A 21,471-nucleotide genomic window follows, 5' to 3' on the forward strand; every position below is an offset into this window, starting at 1 on the left:
CTCACCAGGGCCCAACCCCAGGTACAGACACTGCCCCGATCCGGGCCGAACCCCAGGTACGGTCACTGCTCCGGTCCGGGCCGAACCCCCTCCCGGTACGGTCACTGCCCCGGTCCGGGGCCGCACCTTGACCTTGCACCAGCCCCGGCTGCCATCGACGCATTCACCCGGCCTCGAACGCTTTCCTTGAGGGGGGAAAGGGGCTGGGGGCGCTGCGCCAGCACTCGGGCACGGTTTTGTGTCTGAACTCGAGTGATTAGTCTTTGGAACAGGCTGCCCAGGGACGTGCTGGAGCCACCATCCCTGGAGGTCAGGAGCTGTCTGGGTCCGGCGCTGGGTGATGCGGTTTAGGGGTTACAGGGGCAGTTCAGGGCGGACGGTTGTACTGGATTGTCTCGAAGGTCTCTTCCAACTTTAATGACTGAAGCCAAGCGGACTGGCGTTCGTGGGGAAGAGCACCCCGCACCCGAAGGCAGCGCAGTGCCCGCCCCGGGTCACGGCCGCGCTCCCTGAGCCGCGGCTCCTTTCCGGCGCCGCCCCGCCCGCCGCTGCCACATCCTCCGCTGACATCAGCCCGCGCCGCCATATTGAGCCGCCGCCGCCGCCGCCAGCGCGGCCGCCCCGGGACCGGCCCGTTCCCCATGCCTGCCCCCGGCCGGGCCGCGTAGGGCGGAGCGGCTCCAGCCCGGCCCGTCCCCTCCCCGAGCCGCCGCCCGAGCCTCGCTGTCTGCCCGCCACCATGACTTCCCTAACCCAGCGCAGCTCCGGGCTGGTGCAGCGCCGGACCGAGGCCTCCCGCAGCGCCGCCGCTGCCGATAAGGAGCGGGGCGCCGGCGGCGGCCCCGAGGATGAAGGGCGCCGGGACGAGTCCGGCGACGACGAGAAGGGTGATTCCAAGGAAACGCGCCTTACCCTCATGGAGGAGGTGCTGCTGCTGGGCCTCAAGGACCGTGAGGTGCGGCCGGGGGCGCTGGGCAGGGGGTGCCCGAGGGGCACCGGTTTTTGGGGGTGCTGTGGGATAGAGCCAAGGGCGCTGCAGAGTGAGTGCTGTGGGCTTGGGGGCAGAGGGGATGGGGTACCTGGTGTGGCTGGAACAGCCTTAAGTGTTTTGGAGGAAGTGGGGAAAAGGTGCACGGATTTTGGGGCGGGGGAGCCCGGCAGAGTTTGTAGTGCTGCCCTTCGGTTCCGGGGCTCGCAGAGGGGCTGTCATATGAATAGGAGTGAGAGGGAATACGGGGAGCCCGGGGCACGATACGGGCCTGGATATGGGGGCCAGGGCTTCAGGCCAGCGTTGGGTTTGAAGGCCTGGGTGAACCTGGCACATTTATTCTCCTTCAGCTTATCCATGGCTCTAATGTCGGAGGTCCCTCTACTCCCATGGGTTTTATCAAACAGAACTCTCGTACTTACGAGTGCTCTGGGATGCTGAGCACCCCTTTTCTACTAAGACTTTTCAGAGTAAAGCATGTGAAAAATATCTTAAAATCGGGGCGAGAGTTATATGACAAAAATGGTCTGTGAATAATGAGAAAAATGTCAAAATCAAGAAATGACATTATTACATAATTCTGTATTTTTACTGATTTAATTTTTAATAGTTTCCCATGGTACTGTGAGTAAGTCATTGAGGAAGGTGTGCTTCCACCAGTGTGTTGGATTTTTTTTTTTGTTTAAAAGAGGCAGTCAATATAGAAAACAAGCACTGGGGAATGAGAGTTCTATCAGGGAAGTAGTTTAATTTGATGTGATGTATCATTAAAGTGTAATATTCTCTTAGTTTAAATATGAGATATAGTATGGATTTGATTAAGTAACCAGCTTTTCTTTTACTTTGTTGAGTAAACTTGCTTTTGTTTTTTAATTTGTGTGACAAATAAATTACTTAATCCAGTTCAATGATTTGAATAGAAGTCTCTTGAAACTGTGCCTGTTCAGGAGAACAAGATAATATGGGAGGGAAGCTGGTAAATTATATGGTCCTTGACAGGGCATTGCATCTAAAACAAATTGACTGGTTGCTAGTGAATAAAAAGTGGTTTTCTTGATTAACGTTTGCTTTTTAACACGTCACAGCACTAAGCCTGACTGAGTTCAAGCAGCATTTGAACAGTACTCTTGGGCACATGGTGTGACTCCTGGGGATGATGCTGTGCAGGGCCAGGAGTTGCACTCCATGATCCTTGTGGGTCCCTTCCAACCCAGTTTATTCTTTGACTTTATGATCTGTGTATATTCCTGTGATAATAGCATTTTGTTTCTCTCTCTGTGTGTTTCACAGCATATTCTTGTAGTCCCATTTTTACAGGTGGACCTTGCCACAGCATTCTGATTGCCTCAGTAGATAATGATCTCTGCTTCTACGTGTGAAATTGAAGGCTTGTTGAATTGAATGCATATGAGCATTTCTCTTTCTACACGACTGAATAGCTGGGGAAAGTCAGGGGTGGCAAGAATGATTGCTGGCAGGATTGGCTTAGGTTCCTTGAGGCATGTGGTGTAAACTGGATGATCTTTCAGCCTTTTTTTAACCAGGATTGTGTGCTAAATCTGCTGCAGTGGTAGGAATTAGGCTGTAAAAATTTCAAGTTAGGGAGCATGGTGTCTGCCCGGGAGCAGTATGTGATACAGATCTTTGTGGTGTATCAAAAGACAGTAATTAATGTTAGGTCTAAAAGTCTACCTTTGCAATGGTGTGCACCAAACTTAGAAATTATTTGACTTTGCTAAGCCCAGCACTGATATACATTGCAGATTGTCTAATATTCCTTTGTATAGAAAAAGGAACTGAATGGTTACAGTGACATGGATAGCCATAACTCCCTTGGGATTTTGCAGGGGAGACATCAGACAGAATTATGCTGTCATCTCTGGGGCAGGGGGCTGAAATGCAGGAGCTGTAGCATACCCTCTTTGTGAACTTTGTTAGACATGAAGCATTGGGATTTGGACTTTGGTTTTGGGCTTGCTTTTGCTCCTGTGTACAGGGTGCACGATTTAAACCCTTTGTCATGTGTTTTCCTTCTAAAATTGGAAATAAAACTATAGGCTCGTTTTCCAATATGAATTTTTTTTTGTTCTCTGTTATTCTAACTTTAAGTAAGCGAATTAACTTACTTTACACATCTGAAAATGTTTTCACAAAGTCTTTACTTCCAGTAGAACTGATTTACTGTAGCATTTAAGTGAGACTTTCTCAAGAGAGCAAGAAAAGATGGGCAATATAGGGTCTGTAAAGTGTCATTGTGAAACTATATGAAGTCAAAGGGACAGGCAAAGGCAAGTTTGAGATACAACCTTGATTGAAAGCCTGTAAATTTAAAGCTGAGAATATCCTTCCTGTTTATTCCAACAATAAAGCAATTTAATGTTTACTTTAAAATAAGAAAAAAATTACAAAGAAAGTAGACTGGATTGGCCAGAGAATATATAAATAAAAAAAAAATAAAAACAAAGGCTCTGTTTTGGCCAAAGAACAGTGTTTTCCTAAAAATAGCTTTCTCAGAACACTCACTGGTGCATGCATTGATAAGGTAGCTTTCAGATTTTTAAGTAATTTTAAACACTAGTGGATGTGGCTTAACTTCATGTAAATTGTATGCAAAATGTGTCACATGTACGGAGCTATCTTTGTAATTTCTAAGTGTACGTGGAAGAGTCTTTGCTATTAGGAAGCAGCTTTTCAGGAATATCCACTTAGTGATGCACTGATGAGTTAAGTGTTTCCAGGAGATTGTTAGATACTCAAGTGAATCCTGTTTTTAGAGTGGTGGGATGGTCGTGAACAATCAAGACTTTGGAGTTGTTGTCTGGATGCTGCTGCAGTATGGATTCAATGATGAGATTTTCTGTAAAACAAATACACCAGCCCTCAATCCTATTCCTGATGTCTGAACACAATTAACTGCATTTGTAATTGCCTCTTGGACATGGCCTTTTTGTTTGTTAATGTGTTCCCCACCAGTTTGGCTTAATTAAGTTGTACCTAATGTATGTGTTCTGGTTGCTCTTTTCCACAAGCAGTTCTTCGATCTGTATTTTCTGTGTACACGTAGCTATTTCTGTAATCCAAAGTCAAGATAGGTTATAAGGGATATGTGCTGAAATACGTGAATGCTTGCATAACATGAGAGATGCGGCGTCCTTGGAGGAGCAGGCAATAAACTGGAAGAAAATACATCACTAAAATTTGTCAGGGAGCCATCACAATACCTGCATGCATTTGGAAATCCTTCAAGAAATGTGTCTAGAAAGGAGAGTCAGGTTCATCCATTTAAAGCAAAGCAATAGCCAGTTGCTATAGGAATGAAAAACACGCACTGAAGTAAACCAGTGCTGTAGTATTGAGGTAGTGATACCTTGGGTTTCAGCTTTTATATTTTTCAGAGTCTCAGCTGCTTGGTGTATAGCTCTGAAACTTCAATTAGGTGTTAGTAAGTTTTCTTCACAGGGTAGTTAGTCAAAATAATCCCTTCCCAGCTAGAGAATCAAGACAACCAGTACTTAAAAAGCATAAACAGTGGTGAAGGGAAGAGGCTTGAGACTTTGTAACCTGGGGCTGTGGTTGGACAATTGACCCCAATGTAGATTATAAAAACTTATAAAAGTGTAAAATCTCGTGACTGGGATCCATCTTGGATTTGATTTGGGTGTAGCCCTGGCCAGGCTTTTTCACTGCCCAAAATGTATCCTTTCAGTAAATACAAATACCTATTTTATTCCTTTTTCTCTGTCTAGTCTCTGTTCCAGGTCAGCCTTTCAGGCATCCATAGGATACCTCAAAGCCATAGCAAAAGGGAGTTGCATTGAAGCAAAAAAAAAGAGTGATAAATATTGGAAAGTAGAATAAAACTTTAAAATAATAGCTGAGTACAGAGTAGCTGTTTCATTACAGGTCCTCCTGGCATCTTGTAATTCAGTCCCATAAAAATGGAAAGGTTGTGAGGTAGTCCTGCTCTGTAACTGGCTCCACTGTGTTTCATCCTTGTAGGTTTTCTTCTAATTGTAGGTTTGTTTGTTTTCTTTTTCTGTTTTTTTTCTTTTCCTTCTTTTAAAAAAATTATTTTGGTATTTGTTGGGAATGTGTTGAAATAATAGCAGTGCACTAAGCTGCTTTTATCCTCTATACAGTTGCCACAACTGAACAAATTGAAGCAGCTAGAGGGACCTGGTACCCACCAAGATAAAATTATTATTTGATCTGTAACCAATTCCTCACTTGCTGAAAGAAGACTCATGTAAAGTTTGCTGAAAAATACCTGGCTGCTGCAGTCTACTGCAACATTAAATATTTCTTAGAGTTTTTTTTTACTCTTTCTTAGCTGAAGACTAACATGTCATTTGTGAGAGTGATGTAATGTTAAGTCACTTTATTAGTTACAGAAATTATCTTTGATCTTTGTTACTTATGTGTGGCCTTCAAAAATTTCACTTATTGCTGAAAAGTTGGTTTTGCAGCATGGCTTTGCGTCCAAATAGGTCTCCAGCTTATATTTTTCATTGTATTGAAATAAGCTATTAGGAAACTAGTGTGCCTGCTTCAGATAGGCTACTTTATATTGATTTGAGTAGTATTAAAATGTAGTTTCTTTATTATTCTTACAAGTATGAGTGTCTCAATTGGTTTCTGAATTTTATATTTTAATCCTAAAGGTTCTTGCGTGAAAGGTTACAGAGGAATTTTGAAAATATTCAATATGTGGGTGGTGTTTTTCCTGCTCTTAAGATTTGACTTAGTAAAACGGATACTGTGATGCAGAGATCTTGAGGGGACTTGCCTTTGTAAGAAATTAACAGGTTTTGAAATGTCTTCTTTATATCCTTTTAGTCTTTTTTTCACCTCATGAAAACAGTTACAGCAGGAGGCGGAATGTCAACTTAGAAGCGCCCAAGTTTTGCTGGAAAATTTCAGAGACAAACAAGTGTAACTTGAAGAGGCGTCTGCTGGGAATTCATTGGCGTTGCAGTTGAAGAGTGATGTATGAATGTGTTGAAACCTGGACAAAGACATGCTTTTTCTCAAATGTTCAGGGCCTAATAGCAACAAAGTGTGTAATGTCTGTGGTGAAAAATTTTTTCTTTCATAGTTTCCTACCTTTTGGGTCTTTTTTACTTTTTTTATTTCATGTCTATAGATAAATTACAGACTAGGAGAAGATAGGAGGTGTGGGAGGAGGGGTACCCCAATTCTCTTTATTACAAGATGAGTAAAGTGCCTCTTTACCATGCTGCTGGGTAAATCTTGCTTTTGGGCTCTTGAGGATATGCTGATTTCGAGTCATTTGCCTGCAGTTGGTGTGGTTATCCCTGCTTTCATAGAATGCTTAATCTGTAATCTAGATTATTTTTCTATGGATAACTTTGAGTGTGGCAAAGTCTGTTTTTTATGGCAAACTGTCTGGTATAGGGTAAAGACAAAAGCATTGTCAGAGCCTTTTTAGCAGTGCTTTCCAGTTTTTTAAGTGCTCTTAAATGAAGCTTCAATTTGAACACTCTTAGAAACACACCAAAACTCTTCTTCCTTTCCCATTAGCAAGCTGGTTTTATTAAACATTTTGAAAGAAGTATATATATAAGAAAATTTTACTCTTTATTGCTAGAAGATAAATAGTCATGAAAATGAAAATAATTTTTAATATTAAAGAAATAGTGTATTTTTTCAGGTGTTCTTTGATCATAATGTTGATAACATTTATTGCTATACAGATGGCATTTATTTTAATTAGGGAAGGTCCATGTAATGGACTTTTTTGCAAGACTAAATTGTCCAGACTAAGTATTGCAGACAATATATTTAAAAATTACTTTCTCACAGATCAAATAATTACTGCAGCACATACTCACCTCTCTTGCATTACTGGGAAGAGGGGAAGCTAGTCTGGAGTAAATGTGTGGCCTGGTTTCCTTTGCATAGCATTCTCAGTCCATTTTTTTGTAAGTTTTAGTAAAAGAAGAAAATAATAAGTTAGCCACGGGCTACTTTTAACTGTTTTTGTTTTTCTGGCTTGCAAACAGTCTTAGATAAATTTCAGTAACTTGCTTTCTCTCAGAAATATTGATAAAATGCTACTGTGGGATGATTTCACATGTGCTTTTCAGACATAAGAATTATGAGATTGCATGTAAAATTGTTCTCAGCTGTTCTCTTCCTCCAGGTATGTAAACCAGGATGAGTAGTAACACAAATGAGTAGCAGGACAAAATCACTGTCCTGTTGGTCTGAGTGTGAACCAGAACTGTGCATGCCGAATCTTTCTCACCTCCCCCAGTACAACCTATACTAAACTGCTGGATTTCACCCCTTTTTCCTTGCCTTTTTCTTCCTGTGTTTGTGATGGACCATTAAATAATACACCCTACAAGCTAGGTCTTTATAATGGGAGAGGTGTTACATTCAGAGTTCTTTTTTTATTTGTGGATGTTGGAGGATTTATTCATCAGACTGGGAAATTAGTTGTCAGACTTTTTGTGTATCTTTCTGTTGTTGATACTCTTTTAAGCACTTGTAAGCTGCTTTTTTCTATATACTTTCTAGTCATCTGCCTTTATGGTTTTACTAGATAGCACCATGTAGTTGTGCTATTTAGAATCCTTAGCTGCCAGACATCTTTTGTAAGTGGTTTTTACCAGGAGGTTTGTATTTAGCTTGTCATTCTTGTACAGCACAGCACATTGCACTTGTATTTTTTTTTTTTTTGTTTGTTTCAACAGATGCTTGATTTTACTGTGGCACTTCCACACTGGGCAGTCTCTACCATGAGAGAAGCATTCTGTATGTATTGTGTTCTAATTTCAGTATTCTGTCTTCTGCAGTGCGCAGTGAGCAAGGCAGGTATATGACACTCATTGTGTAGCTTGAGGTAAATGTCAGGTGAATGTTCTGTCTGTACTGATTACTCAGGAAGGGCAAACTGCAAGTGCATTGCCTGAGCTGGATATTTAATGGGACTCCTGCTTTAGCAGTTGCTGCAAAATATGGCAGAGACTTCCAGTTTAGACGTAATATATATTAAATACGAAATGGAGGAACTTGTTCCTTTCAATGTGAGAGCAGTGCAGTGGGTGGACTTTTTGTTTAGCCTCATAACAAAAATGTTGACATGGTGTTATTGTGAGGTACTGTTTTCTGAAAATTGTTTGCACCTGGGCAAGTGAAACAAGTGAGGAACTAGCAGCTGTTCTGAAAAGAATTGAAAAGAAGATGGATGAGATTTAGATTAAGAACAGAGGAACCTTTCTCTTATGTACACAGTTTTTCAAGACTCAAAACACGACTCTAGAATTCCATCCACATTAATGGCCAGATGCAGAGTATTCAAAATTAAGCATTGTGCACCTCCACAGTTTGAAATAATACAGTGTTTTACATCCTGTTTTTAATTGTGACTGCTGTAAAAGAAAATGTGGAGAGGGGGCGGGTAGATGTTTTATTTGGGGTCAGATACACTATAATTATATTATGGAGGATGGAATTATAATTTTAATCAGAGGGGCCTAGTTAGTCAATGTTAGTGAAATCATCACATCTTGTTTTGTCAGCCTGTAAGGGGCCTACTTTGTCTGATTAGATAGACATACTAGGTCCAAGTTTTTCCTATTGTTTTTAAGTAGGCTATACTGGACCTGTCTGGGGTAGAGTTAATTTTCGTCATAGCAGCCAGTATGGTGCTGTGTTCTTTATTTTTGACCAAAATAGTGTTGATAACACAAAACAGTGGTGATAACACACACCCTGTGTTTTCTATTGTTGAGCAGTGTTTGCATAGCATCAAGGCCACCTCTATTTTTCACTCTGCTGACCCAGCAGGAGGCTGGGAGGGGGGACAGCCAGGACAGCTGGCCAGAGGGGTACCCTGGGCGGTGCAGTGCCGTGGTCAGCAATAAAAAGAGAGTGGAGAAAGTGGGGTAGATGGTCCCCAGCAGCCAGGGGACCACGTGGGCATGAGTCTGCTTGTGGGAGGTGGTAAGCAAGTGTTTGGCATCACTTAATTTTGTTTTTTCACTTTAGGTCTTCCTTTTCTCTTCCACCCATGCCAAAGTGACTGAGGGAACCGTTAGCTGCCATCCGGGCTCAGCCCAGCACTAGGGGACACTAAATTCTAATTATAATTTCTTTCATATAAATGTCAGATTTTATGTTCAGTGACAATAGGAAGTAGAGTAGAAATCAGTTTGTTGAAATCAAAGGTTATTGAACAAACTAATTGCATCTTAATTTTGCACCAATATGGGGAATAGAGATTGTACAGTGATGGAAAGTGGTTTTGCAAAAATCATGCAAATATTTGAAGTCATTATCTGCTTGTGTATACAGTTAATAATGAAAAAAGTTGAGCTTCTGAGTTTGTCTTTTAATTTCTAAATGAGCAGTCAGACTGTTAAATGTTGATTTAATCAGAGGTCTCATACGGGTTCAGCAGTGTGTGTGTGCTAGGTGCCTCCTCTTTGGCCAATTCAGGGGTTTTTATTACCTCCATTTTAATGAATGTGTAACGTGTGTGTGTGTACGTGCTTGCTAACATGGGCAGTAACATTCGGCTTCAGTGCTTTCAGTGCCTGACAGCACTTGCTGTGTGTTGTTTATTCCTAAATGCAGTGGCAGGTTAGTCAAATACCTGACATGTTCCTTGTCAAGAATACCGTGCTTTGTAGAATATGTGAGCATGCTTTCCTAGAGTAGTTCTGTGTTTGACTGTCAGAATGTTTCAGAGATTTCTCCCACTAACTTATCTTGTATTTATAACTAGAGTGCAATTTATGTTCCGGTAAACAGCTAATGATTTCATTTGCATGAAAAGAGGAAATCAAGAGGGACTGAAGTCAAATATCAAAGTCCTTGCCTTGTAGTATTCCAGTAATAAACACCCCTGCATTCTGACTTGACTTTTTCTTCTTAATTTTCAAAAATTTCCTCTCTCAGGATGTATTATTAGATGTTTTCTGCAAGTTTCTGGGTTGAGAACGTTGTGGCTTACTTGAAAGGTCAGATTTTGCAGGAAAGAGCTGTCTATAGGTATAGGTTGAAAAAGACCTAACATAATGTTAAGAGGAATCCATTTTATTTAAACTGCTCATGATTGAAGTTTGAATATTTTTTCCTTGATACATGAGAAAATCCAGAGCATTCCTGTGGCCGTGATTTACTTGATTATTTTTTTAGCATGTACAATTTTTGGGCATCTTGTTTTTATCTTTTTAGTATTGTTACTATGTTTCTGATGGCACCAACTTGAGAGGAGCTGTTGAGCCCTGGAAGTCATAGAGGCCCAGCAGAGAGAGCTTGACAAATCACAGGCTTGGATATCACCAGCTGCATGAAGTTCAATGAGGGCAAGTGGCAGGTTGGGATGGGACAGCCCTGTATGTGGGGGGGGAGATTCTGGAGATGCCTCAGGCACATGACAGGATTATTTGGGCTGTCCTGTGCAGGGCCAGAAGTTGGGCTTGATGATCCATGTGATTCCGTTCCACCTGAGGTTATGGATACAGGATAGGATAGATTATGATTTTGTGATTTCTGAGAGATGACTGGTGAAAGGGATGGATGTCTCCTAAAATTATTTTGTCTTCAGAATATCTTCAAGATGTTTTTTTCCCAGCTATTTCTTTTACTGGATCTGAAATTTATTTGTTAGCCATTTTAGAGATATCTGAAAATGAAACTCTGTCTTGGTTATTAAATCTATTGTTTATCTATATAGTACACAGAAAATAGCTTTCTTTGAAATGCACTCATGTCAAGTGAAGCTAGATTGTGTCTTTAATCAAATGTTTTAAAACAGGTTGGTCTGTAGAAGCAATGAAAATCAATGTATGAAGGACAGGTGTGAAAACCATTTAGTAAGGAAAATGAAGGGCTTGTCTTTTAATAAAGTGCTAATAATTAAGATTTCTATTGAATCATGTTGTTGTCTGAACCAAAATTCAGTCTTGTGTTTCAGGATTGCTTGGAATCTAAGCATGAGGAAAAACTTTGAATTTGTTCTCAGCCTAACTATCATTCTTGCATTCCAGAATTGTGGAGGTTTTTTGTCTTTCTTGTTTGATAAGTCCATTGATGGGGGAAAATATCAAAACTATTATGGGAGAGTTAGTCAAACAAGACACCCTAACCCTGAACATTTTATTTTCAGTTTGGTCTAAGGCCACACAGTTCTTGCCAAAAGAAATTGATCTGGGACTTGCCAAAGAATGCTGCCAGAGAAGCTGGGCTTCTTTTTTTGTTTAGATCTGCTTGGAATTATGCAGTACTGCAGTGTCGTGTAGTATGAGATTTTCTTAGAGGTAATAAGTTGACAGGTATTAAGAGTTAATAAACTGAAATATGTCTATTGAACATGTATTAGAAAGTAAGAATGTATGGGTCATTAAAGCAGATGCATAATTTGACTATGTCACCTCTTGAGACTTACTGCCTGCTGCAGCTTCTGTGCTGTGGTTACATTCAGGTTGATATAAATTACAGTAAACCTTCACTGGAAAGAAAAGAGCAGCTATTTTTGATTACCTGAAGATGAAAATGGATCAGTTTGTATGAGGCACCTATGATGAGAGCATAACTTGAGAGCATTTACCTTCAGAATTCAAGTAATTTTGGGCCTTCCAGCCTGTCTTCAATGAACATTGCTATAGTTTTTCCTTTTCCTTGTCTTCTGTAATTATTTTCTGTTGTTTGCATTTTCCCTACATTCTTATAAATATGTTTAGTTAGGCCAGCAGATAGACTTTTAATTGGTTCTCACTGGGCTTCAAGGTACTTTATACGTTTAGTCTGTCCAAGGCTGCTGAAGCTGAATCAGAGGTTCACAGAAGTCAGTATAAGGACCTAGCTGAAGTGGAACAAATGGTGGCTGGCTGCAGAAGAGGAGTTTGAGTATTGACCAGCATTTCTGTTTATCATTGAAAACTTGAAAAAGTTTGTGGACTTTTTAAAATTTTGTGTTCTTGTGTTAAAAGACTAGTTTGTCTTTTATTATGCTGTGAAGCAAGCTTCTTGTAACAGTGTGCTGGAAGGAAAGACTTCCTTTTTTTTTTTAAGGGGTTCCTCATTTCTAAGTGTTAATCCAAAAATTATGTAATTGAAGTTTTTGACTGTAAAAGTCAGGTCTCAGATTTGTTGGGCAAATACTTTATAAAACATGCTCAGTATTAAATTAAGCATCTATAGCATCAATCTTGCTGATTCCAACCCCATTCAAGAGATGTAATAGTGTATTAGTTGTTCCTTATTGAACAATGATGTTGCTAAATAAATTAATAACTTTTAACAGCTTTTCATATTTAAATAATCTGTAAATTTATTGATGTTTTATTGCCTAGTAGCTCAGTTACTGACCTTGATTTGCCTGAGATTTCTGCTTGTAGTTGTGTTATCACAAATAAGAGGTTTACTTCCCTGCAGTGGTGTCAGGCCATTTATCTTTCTGCAATCAGCAGTTCCAATCAACAGTTTCACCTTCAGCTGGAAAGGATAGGAACAGAATTATATACAGGTGTTAGAAGACAATGTTCCATACTGTTGCTTGTTCTCTCCTGGTGCTGTCAGCTGGTATCTCCATTAATCCAACAGGACATAGTGTTTCTGTTAGGGAAGAAGGCTGGTGATCCATGCATTTGGGATACTTAAAATTAGGCTTTTGCTCAATTGAGTGAATTGAAATTCTACACTAAAACATTCTTTATAATAAACCAAGTACTGTTGTTGTCCTTTATATGTTCTGCTTATGTTTTATACTTTGTCTGTTTGGATATGAGAGCAGCTTTAGGGAGATGTCTTGTAGAAGTTCTTCAGGTGATGTAAACTGCTTTCAAACTTCAAAGTGATGTTAGTAGTTGTAGAGAGACTGCATAAGGGAAGCAGAGTGTTGAGATGGTTGTTTTTTTTGGGAATGTGATAGCCCAATTCCCTTCACTCCACTCGTACTCTTCATTAAAATCAAAATACTTTTAGGCAGTGTTTGTTTCGTGAGCAATCATAGCTGTAAAGCAAATTAAAGTTGTAAAGTTGCTTGTGGCAGATTCTTAAATTGGAGAAAGAGATGTTTGCTTTCTTCCCCCTCCATTCTGACATGAAAACTGTGGCAGAAAAAAGTTTGTAATAGCTCCTCACCTGCTGCAGAGCACCTGGACAGTGTATGCTGTTAATCCTTTCCCTTCTGTTCTCCCCAGCTCTCTTTGTCATCACACAACTACTGCTCTGGGGAGGAACTCGTTGACTAAAAAAGAGACAGTTCTGTCACAATTGTGATTAAGTCCATTATGAAATATGACTTGCCACAGCCTCTGTTTCAGGATAAATTGTCTCTTCTTGTCTTTTGCAGTAGGTTTCAAATGGGTGACAGATGATGATTTTATATTATGTTCTTTCTCTGCTTTGTGTTGGCTTATGGTAGACTAGTACGTGCCTCTGGAAGAATTTGGTATTGCTTCAAGAATCAGAAAGGGATGCAATTGTCACCTGCCTTGTCAGACTTTACATAATACAACTTTCAGTGATCATCATGGTAGTCATTGCTGAACTCCAAAATGGGGAGTTGAAGGTAATGACGAATAGTGCATGATACCTTAAACTTTATTTTTTTTGTCTTTTCTGAGCATATTTTGGTCATGAATGGCTTCAGAACAGGCTTCCCAATAACATACATTCTTTCCCCCCAGTTCTTTGCCTCAAAGACTAAGTTCTAGCTGAAAGTATAAAGGATGTAAAAGCTATTCAGGGTTTGGATGCAGTTTATCTATTGAAGTGTGGGTTGTCATGGAGTGGGATGCTGTTAAATTTTGCTCTGTGTCCCAACCACATTCCTTCCCTTTTCCAAGCTCTCTCTGAAATTGGTTCACCTGCATGGTGAATCATGTGAGGGAACTGGCTGTTAGCTCTTGGAAAGACCCCTTGCTCATTTGGCTGACTACACAAATGCTGCTGTGGGCTCAGGAGAGAAAACAGCAATGTGCTTCCATAGAGTGAAGAAATAATTTGTCTTCAGCAGCAGTTCAGGCTTTGGACTGCTTACTTGGGTTTAGTCCTCAAATGGCTAAAAATGAAGATATGGGTAAGGATGTACCTTTTCCAATTACATGCAAGACTTTGTGCAAGGCTAAAATGAGGTGTAACTTTGATTTGAAAGGTCAGTAAAACTGAAATTAATTTCTCCAAGGTAAAAAGTAGTAATTCTCAAGAGCTGCTTGTGCTGGGAAAGTAATTGAACATTGGTATCATTTTGTCCTATTTTTTCCCTGTTGTTTTTCCCCTGGTGTTTCTCTCTGCCACTCTTAGTACCTCTAATAAAAGAAATCTGAATTTGTGTATGTATAGAATATGAGTCTTTCTCAGAATTAACTACACACAGTGGGCATGCAGATACATTTTTCCTCCATGGCACTTCTGTGTAACTGCTACATATAAGTAGACTCTGCTAATTGTGCTATTCAAAATGAAAAGGAGCTCATATAAAATTTATACCAGCAGATGACTCAATTTACCTTGTCCAGCCCTGCAAGTGATCTGAACTGACTTTGGAAAGTTTTTTTCCCAAGTTCCACATTCACTGTAGTTAGTTCTTCTCAGGTTTACATCTCTTGACAACTGGTTCCTCTTATGCTCATCAGAACCATAGAACTGAACATTGTGTTTTTTATGTGTCTCCAAACTGTATGTTTATTATTCTGGCATATGTTTTTGGCAAGGGCCCCTAGTTGGACCTGCAGATAATTGTTCTCAGTAACTTCCTCTGATGCCAGCAGGCATGGAGTATATTCCAGTATGGTTGTCAGCTGTGATTTGTGAGAACATAAAAATAGTCTGCCACACACTGGAAAGAATAGATGGCAAGGAAGAAATACCTGTTTGGGTAAGCTCAACAACTGTTTGTATGTAAATATAGTATATAAACCAATAGTTTTGAGTCTTAGAGCTTTTAGGTTGGTACTCCCAGCACAGCATGTGAGTGTGTCTATGCAAAAGTAATGAAAGTAACAGCAAACTCCAGCAAATATGGGAAATCTAATTTTTAAATTTTATCTTTCATCATCTAGATAGAGCTTGTTGAAATTTTTTTCCTAAAATGCAGTTCTTATAGAGACCAGGGTACCTGTAAATTCAGAATTTACTGTTTGCTAATGTGAAAGCTTTCTTTAACCTGGATTGTGTTTCTTAGATGAGAAACCCAGAAGCTAAGGACTTGATGGCTTCTGACAAGAGTAAGGTCTTACCTTGGAGCTGGGACTCCCAAACTCCTCAGGAGTTGTAATTGTTCACTTCTTTCTGTTAGTTGGCCAGCTTCCCTTGAGCTGCCGTGGCTGGGAAGATTTTAGTTGTTTTATATGAAGTTTCAGAAATTGCATTATTTACTAAATTTCAAAGTAGTTTTGTTTTTATCTTTCATAAAAGAAAAATCTGGAATTTTCTGAGAACAGGAATTCAGGGGTTTGGGTAGCTGTAGTGATATTTCTCCTTTAGAAGTGTCCTTCAATTGTTTGGTTTCTTTCTGGTTGGTTGTTTACTATAGCTGTTTTAGTTCTGTGTTTTGGTAGAGGGTTCCAGGTGAGGGTCTGAGGAGTACTATTAAGTTTGAATGTAAAAAGAAAGAACTTTTAGTAAGTGAAGCATAGAGTGACCACTGTTATGTGCATTGTCCCAGAGAAACTTCTGTTTAGGTTTTTCATAAATGTAAATTGAATCTGAGTCAGGGCTAAAACTTCAACCTTGCAGTGACCTGTGATCTTAATATGAGGCTGTGTGGATCTGGGCCTGAGGGACCTGTCATGCTAAAATAAAGAAATACTTGATTTTTTTTGTGAGTAGGCATTAGTAACCCACAAGTTATCTTCCTGTACCATTGCATGACTTCATGATGCATTTTAAAATAAGCTGATTTTCAATTGCAATGGCTCTGCAAAATAATCTGCAAAATAATTTGCAATGGCATGAGGCTCCTTGGTTTAGAATGCACTGGCAGCTACACTCTGTGTTCCGTAAACAGCTGCCCTTAACCACGTGAGTTAAACATGTATTTATTTATATTACCGTATTTTGTTTGCTGTGTATTTTGAAGCCTCAAAGTTGTAACTCTGCAAGCATTTTTCTTTCCTTTCTCATGAATCTGAGATTTTTTTCCTCTGCCCTTCTTCTTTCTTTCCTGTGCCAGAACTGCTATTCACCTATTCTGAGTTTACTGAAGAAGTGGAGAGAGAATATGTATTTCTGTAGTGGGAATAGATTTTTAGCAACTCTGACATAAAAAACAAATTGTTCTTGAGTGAAAGATTACCCAGTCTTTTCTGAGTCTTTTGTTCCATGATTTATTAAGAAAGTTGGATTGTTTTTTCTTTTCTAATCCATCAGGGATTACTTCTGTTTACATAAACATAAAATGGCATCTACAACTTAACTGCAATTTTGCACTGTTACTGCTGGGTAACTTTAAATTGCACTTGGGAAACAGAAAATAGTGATGTTCATTCAGTGGAGTCTTTCTGTTTGGGTTTTTTGTAGTTATTTTTTGTTTGTTTCAAATAGAGTTAGTGTGACAGTAGCCTAGAAGGTGTGAGAGTTGTTGCTCTGTGAAGTTTGGCTGTTCTGTGCCCAGTGAAATGGTTTTGAAGATTTTTACAAGTCTTAAAGCAGCCTTAATTATGCAGCAATCACTAGCATCCTTGGCACACCTGATCATGTTTGTCTTCTCACTGATTTTTTTCAATGTATCTATGAAATTATGGTGGTCGTGGCTGCAGTGCCCTGTTGGATCAGAGGTGGTGTGTTAGCAATCTTTTTTAAAGAAAAAAAAATTTGGACAACCTTTTGAATTCTAAAATCTCTCAAGTCACTTAGTCTAAAGAGACTAAGTAGAAGAAGGAAGTGGAAAGTAAGGTAGTTTTGGTAATTGGCCTTTGTTATACAATAGACTATTTAGTAGATGGGAGTTTCAAGTGATTAATGAATAACTGAACTGGAATACCTGTGTGAGCTGGAAGTGGGTAAAAGGCAAGGGAATATGAGAAAGTGTATAAATGCCATAGGAGCTGGTGAGAAAGAAATAGCCTAATGAACATGGATTTCAAATAACTTATTCTTAAAGTGTAAAGAAGATCTTAGTCTCAGCAATGTGCTTTGCCATACCTGTGTGGGAAGTCCAAGCTTTCAAAGTTAATATGGTAAAAAATATTTGATATCAGCTTTATTCTTATTTCCCTTTATGCTTGCTTAGCAAAACTAGTTTTTAGCTGTAAGTTTCTAGGTCAGTTCTGATGAAAAATGCTTTTGTGCTGTGTTTGTGTAAATAAACATGACAGTCGTAAACAGTCTTTTGATCTTTGAGTCATTGTAGATTTAAAATTTTGTCTTGTAAGCTATTCATAGCTTAAAGTGCTATTCTAGTGTGATTGCTGTCAGATAAAAATAATCTCCTGCTTTGTAAGTCTTAACCCCTGCTGCTTAGCAACTTTAATGAAAAAAATATTTCTTTGAGTTAGAAAGTTTGTGAAGCTGTAAGACTTTCAGGAAGACGGATAAAGTAAAAATAGTTGACATTGTATTTGTGAGAAACGAAATGCTGTTTAAGAACATTAAATAGTAAAATGAGTTGCGTTTCTGAATGGTGATGTTTGAACTTCAGTCAAGTGTTTTGAGACTGCTAGGAATTTGGAATAAATGAACAATTTTAAAAACTGCATCCATGTCTTATTCCATGTGCTGTAATGAGCAGTGGCCAGGTCACATTCAGGAGAGGGTGGGGTCAGATGACAATTCCTTTAGTGAACATTGACTTCATCGTGGTCCATGTGTGGTTTAGAGATCCATTGCTGTCTGTCAAACTTCATTATTGATCTTGTTTTTTAGAGGATTTTTTTAAAAAAACTTCTGCCTTCCAGTTAAAACAATTGAATGGAAAAACAGAAGAGAAATTGGCTACTGACTACTAACCTATGAGTCAGCTTTGTTTATTGTCTTTTAGCCCTTGTTTCCTTTAAAAATACTGCATTATTCTATATTGCAATTCCACCTCTCCATAAATTATTAATCTCCACTCCTTTGTTTCTCTTTTGTGCACCTTTATCTAGTTATGCTGTATGCCATTTAAAGTAGGGTCAAGAGGGTGTTTGGAATGTCAAAGACAGGCATCTTCCATTCAGTTGCACTTACTTCAGGAAGATTGAGTTAATTTAAAGGACGATTTAGTTAGGCTGTTGTGTGGTAAACTGATATTCTGTGAAGGTTCCTTCGATTGTCTGGTATCTTCACAACAAGTAGAACTGACCAGTTCATCTACCAGAACAATCTGAAAAGATCATCAGTTTAATGGATTGAAAAGAATCTCTTTCCTAGCTCTGTTAATAGCTGTGCAATTTCTGTGGGTGGAAATACAATATTCCTTCTCTAGAGGATTACCTGTGACCTCTGAGCCTGGGGGGCAGAAGGAAATTAAGAAGATGATGGCAACAGGATACATTCTCATGACTTCACTGTCATCCACCAAAACAAGCTGCTCCATTTATGAAGGATGTAATTTTTTTGAGGTGTTTTACAGGATTAGTTGGTTAAAAACTGTTGGGTGGTTGTGCAGTCTTCATCCTTGGAAATTTTTGAGACATGCTTGAATTGAACCCTGAGCAACTTGACTTCGTAACTGAACCTGCTTGCAGCAGGACATAGGACTAGAGACTCATGTAGTCACTTTTGACCTGAATTACCTTTTGAGCCTGTATTTCTGTGCAGCCCTCAGGCTATGGCCACCCATGTTAACTACAACAGAGGAGTTTACATCTGGTAATTGGTGCTGAGGGTGGTGTAGTTAATGTCACTTCATTTAAAAATAGTAATTTTAAAAATAAATTCAGCTTTCATTGCTAAGAAAAGGGAAAAGCATCAGTACTTTAATTCTTTGCATAATAATATGAAACTTTCTATGAATACAAAGGAGTTTAAATTTATTGTGCCTGTGAGTTTGTGCAGTATGTATTGTCTGACTTCAGAAATTATTATGTGAGGAGACTGATTGGAAATAGAATGTGGGAGTCATATCTCTTCTACTCAAGCAAATACTGCACTTTATTGTGTGTGGTATTTGGCAAATATGTTTGGTGCCACCCAAAATCTTAATTGCAGAATGGCATTATAGGAGTAATTGATACTAGCAAAGTAACAGCTCTAGAGTAGCAGGCTGATTAGATATCTTCTCAAATGCCTTTCCAAACTCATATTTATGGTGTTTTAAATAAATATATGGGACCTATTTCCGTAATTACCTTAGAGCTTCCGTAATTACCTTAGAGATTTTGTAGACTTTTTGTAAGTATTGGTCATCTATATAATACAAAAGATTATATATTGAAAATAGCTATGTGCAAAATGAAAACAAGTATTCTTACATTCCTGAAAATCTGTAATTTATGGCATTAGTTAGAAACTGGTTTGTAAATTTAGTGGACTTAATATATGTACATTTTATATCTTTATACATTGGCAGCTTTTGTCAGCAAAAATAATAAAATTGACTTGCTCTTGATTTGAGCTATGGGTTATTGGTTAAGACAAATTTTTGAAAACCAGAGCTGTCTTCTGCTCTTCCCCCACCTTGTCTTGTGTACAGCACCTTTCTCTAAAGTATCCCAAAGGTGGTGCTTTCAGAAGTGCTAGGACTTTGGAAAGACCTTTATGAATCATATCAAACATTTCTCAGAACATTTTGGAATGATTTTGCTTTGTTTTAGATACTCAAATATTAAAAAAAATATGCAAGAACATTGTTGGCTACTCCTTATAAAAAAGAATTCTTTTTGTAAGACTTTTTTTTGGTCATAACTGTACTGGAGTACAGAAGTCAATAGTTGTGTTTCTAGATACTGATGGGTGAATGTATTGGATCCAGTGGTCTGTTCTGCCATTTAAGCTGTCAGTGACGAAACAGATAAATCACAGTAGATGTGCTGTGCTTCTCAGAATTAATGTGGTATGCAGTTTTTCACTTTGTATACAAACTATGCTTCAAGCTGTAAAAGCACATGTTTCCAAAGGATTTAAATGACAGAATAGTAGCTGTTACAAATATTTCTTTGAAAGCTTTTGTCTTTTAGTATTATGTTTAAGCCAAAAGAATTGGTTCTGTGATTTGTGTTAATTGCCACGTTTGTGTTTTCCAGGGTGCTCTATAGTTAATAATAAACTAAAAATGGATATTAAGTTGCTTTCTCAGTGCCATGTTGCTTATGCATGGGAAGTCGTGTTAATGTTTTTTGGTCACTCATAAGGCTGCGTGATGTCTGTAATGCCAAACGCTTGACGTCTTAGAAACGTCATAAATTTATTTTGGCTGTGTGTAAAACTACACTTTATACTTCACGGTTCCTGCTACCTCCCTCTTTCATTCTGTATCATTTTCCTGAGGATTCCCAGTTCTTCACAAGGCAGAGACTGAGTGTCAAAACTAACAGAGCATGAGACTGTTTCTCTTTCATGTTTTCAGAGCAGGAATGATAGTGACTAGTGATGCCACCTCAAAAGTGTGAAAACAGGAGAACTGCTTAGACAACACAGCAAGGCCTTTTTTCTGTTCGCTTTCAGGTAGAGATGGAGATATCTTACTGTCTTTCTTTCTTCACAGGGTTACACATCGTTCTGGAATGATTGCATCTCCTCGGGATTGCGTGGCTGTATGTTAATTGAATTGGCATTGCGGGGGCGTCTCCAGCTGGAGGCCTGTGGAATGCGGCGCAAAAGTCTGCTGACAAGAAAGGTGAGTGCAGGAAAATTACCACATTTACTTGTCATGCTCCACACAATACAGCAACTATAAATTATGATTCTAAGAAAAAGGATGGGGTTTTTTTCTTTACGCAAGGATGGTGATTCTGAGTAATGACCTGAGCTAGATGTGCAAAGTTAAGAAGTGTTTCAGTGCTGGAATGAAGTGCCTTGGAACATCTCTGGTACCTGCTGTGTGCCCATGTTTGTTCTCTGGATGTGTTGCTGGTACTGTTGCCAACCAGCCGTTGGCAGTGGCTCTGGCTGGGGTGCAGTGGCAGCAGTTACTGGCAGTGGCACCAGCTGTAATCTGCCAAAGAAACTGGCTTTTGCAATGCTGGTGGGATGTGGGCTGAAGCCGAAAGGAGTGGGTAACTGCCAGATGACAGATGTGTCCTGCAGGCCACCAGTTCACTTCTGCTGTACACAATGCTGCAGTTTGTGCTGGCATTGCAGGGAAAGGAAACCATTCCTGTTCTTGTGGCCCCTGAGAACACAAAACTATTTCGTTTCAAGCATGAGGCTAGTGTGCTAAATTGGTTGTACTCTCTGACCTTCAAGAGGCCACATCTATGTGGTTCTTTGTAGAATTAGGCTGAAGATTTAAGGCCTTTAGTTTTTTTGCTTTTACCACTGAATTTTCCATTTGTGCAAAATGTGCAAGGTCACACTCCGGGAAGAATTTTTACTTCATCAGCATTAGAGGATACTTGTAAAATAAGCCTTTTCAAAATCTGGTC

The 21,471-nt window shown here is 39.3% G+C and overlaps 1 protein-coding gene across 1 annotated transcript in view; it reads left to right on the forward strand.

The window, feature by feature from the left end:
• Positions 1-541: 541 nt before the first annotated feature.
• Positions 542-21,471, forward strand: part of GOLPH3 (golgi phosphoprotein 3) — a 29,943-nt gene continuing 9,013 nt past the window's right edge. The window contains exons 1-2 of the mRNA XM_079329876.1: positions 542-955; positions 20,592-20,723. Of these exons, the coding sequence (XP_079186002.1) occupies positions 740-955; positions 20,592-20,723 (348 nt within the window). The 5' untranslated portion in view covers positions 542-739. The remainder of the gene's footprint in view (positions 956-20,591; positions 20,724-21,471) is intronic.

Source organism: Erithacus rubecula (genome assembly GCF_903797595.1).
Source record: "Erithacus rubecula genome assembly, chromosome: Z".
Lineage (NCBI taxonomy): Eukaryota > Metazoa > Chordata > Aves > Passeriformes > Muscicapidae > Erithacus > Erithacus rubecula.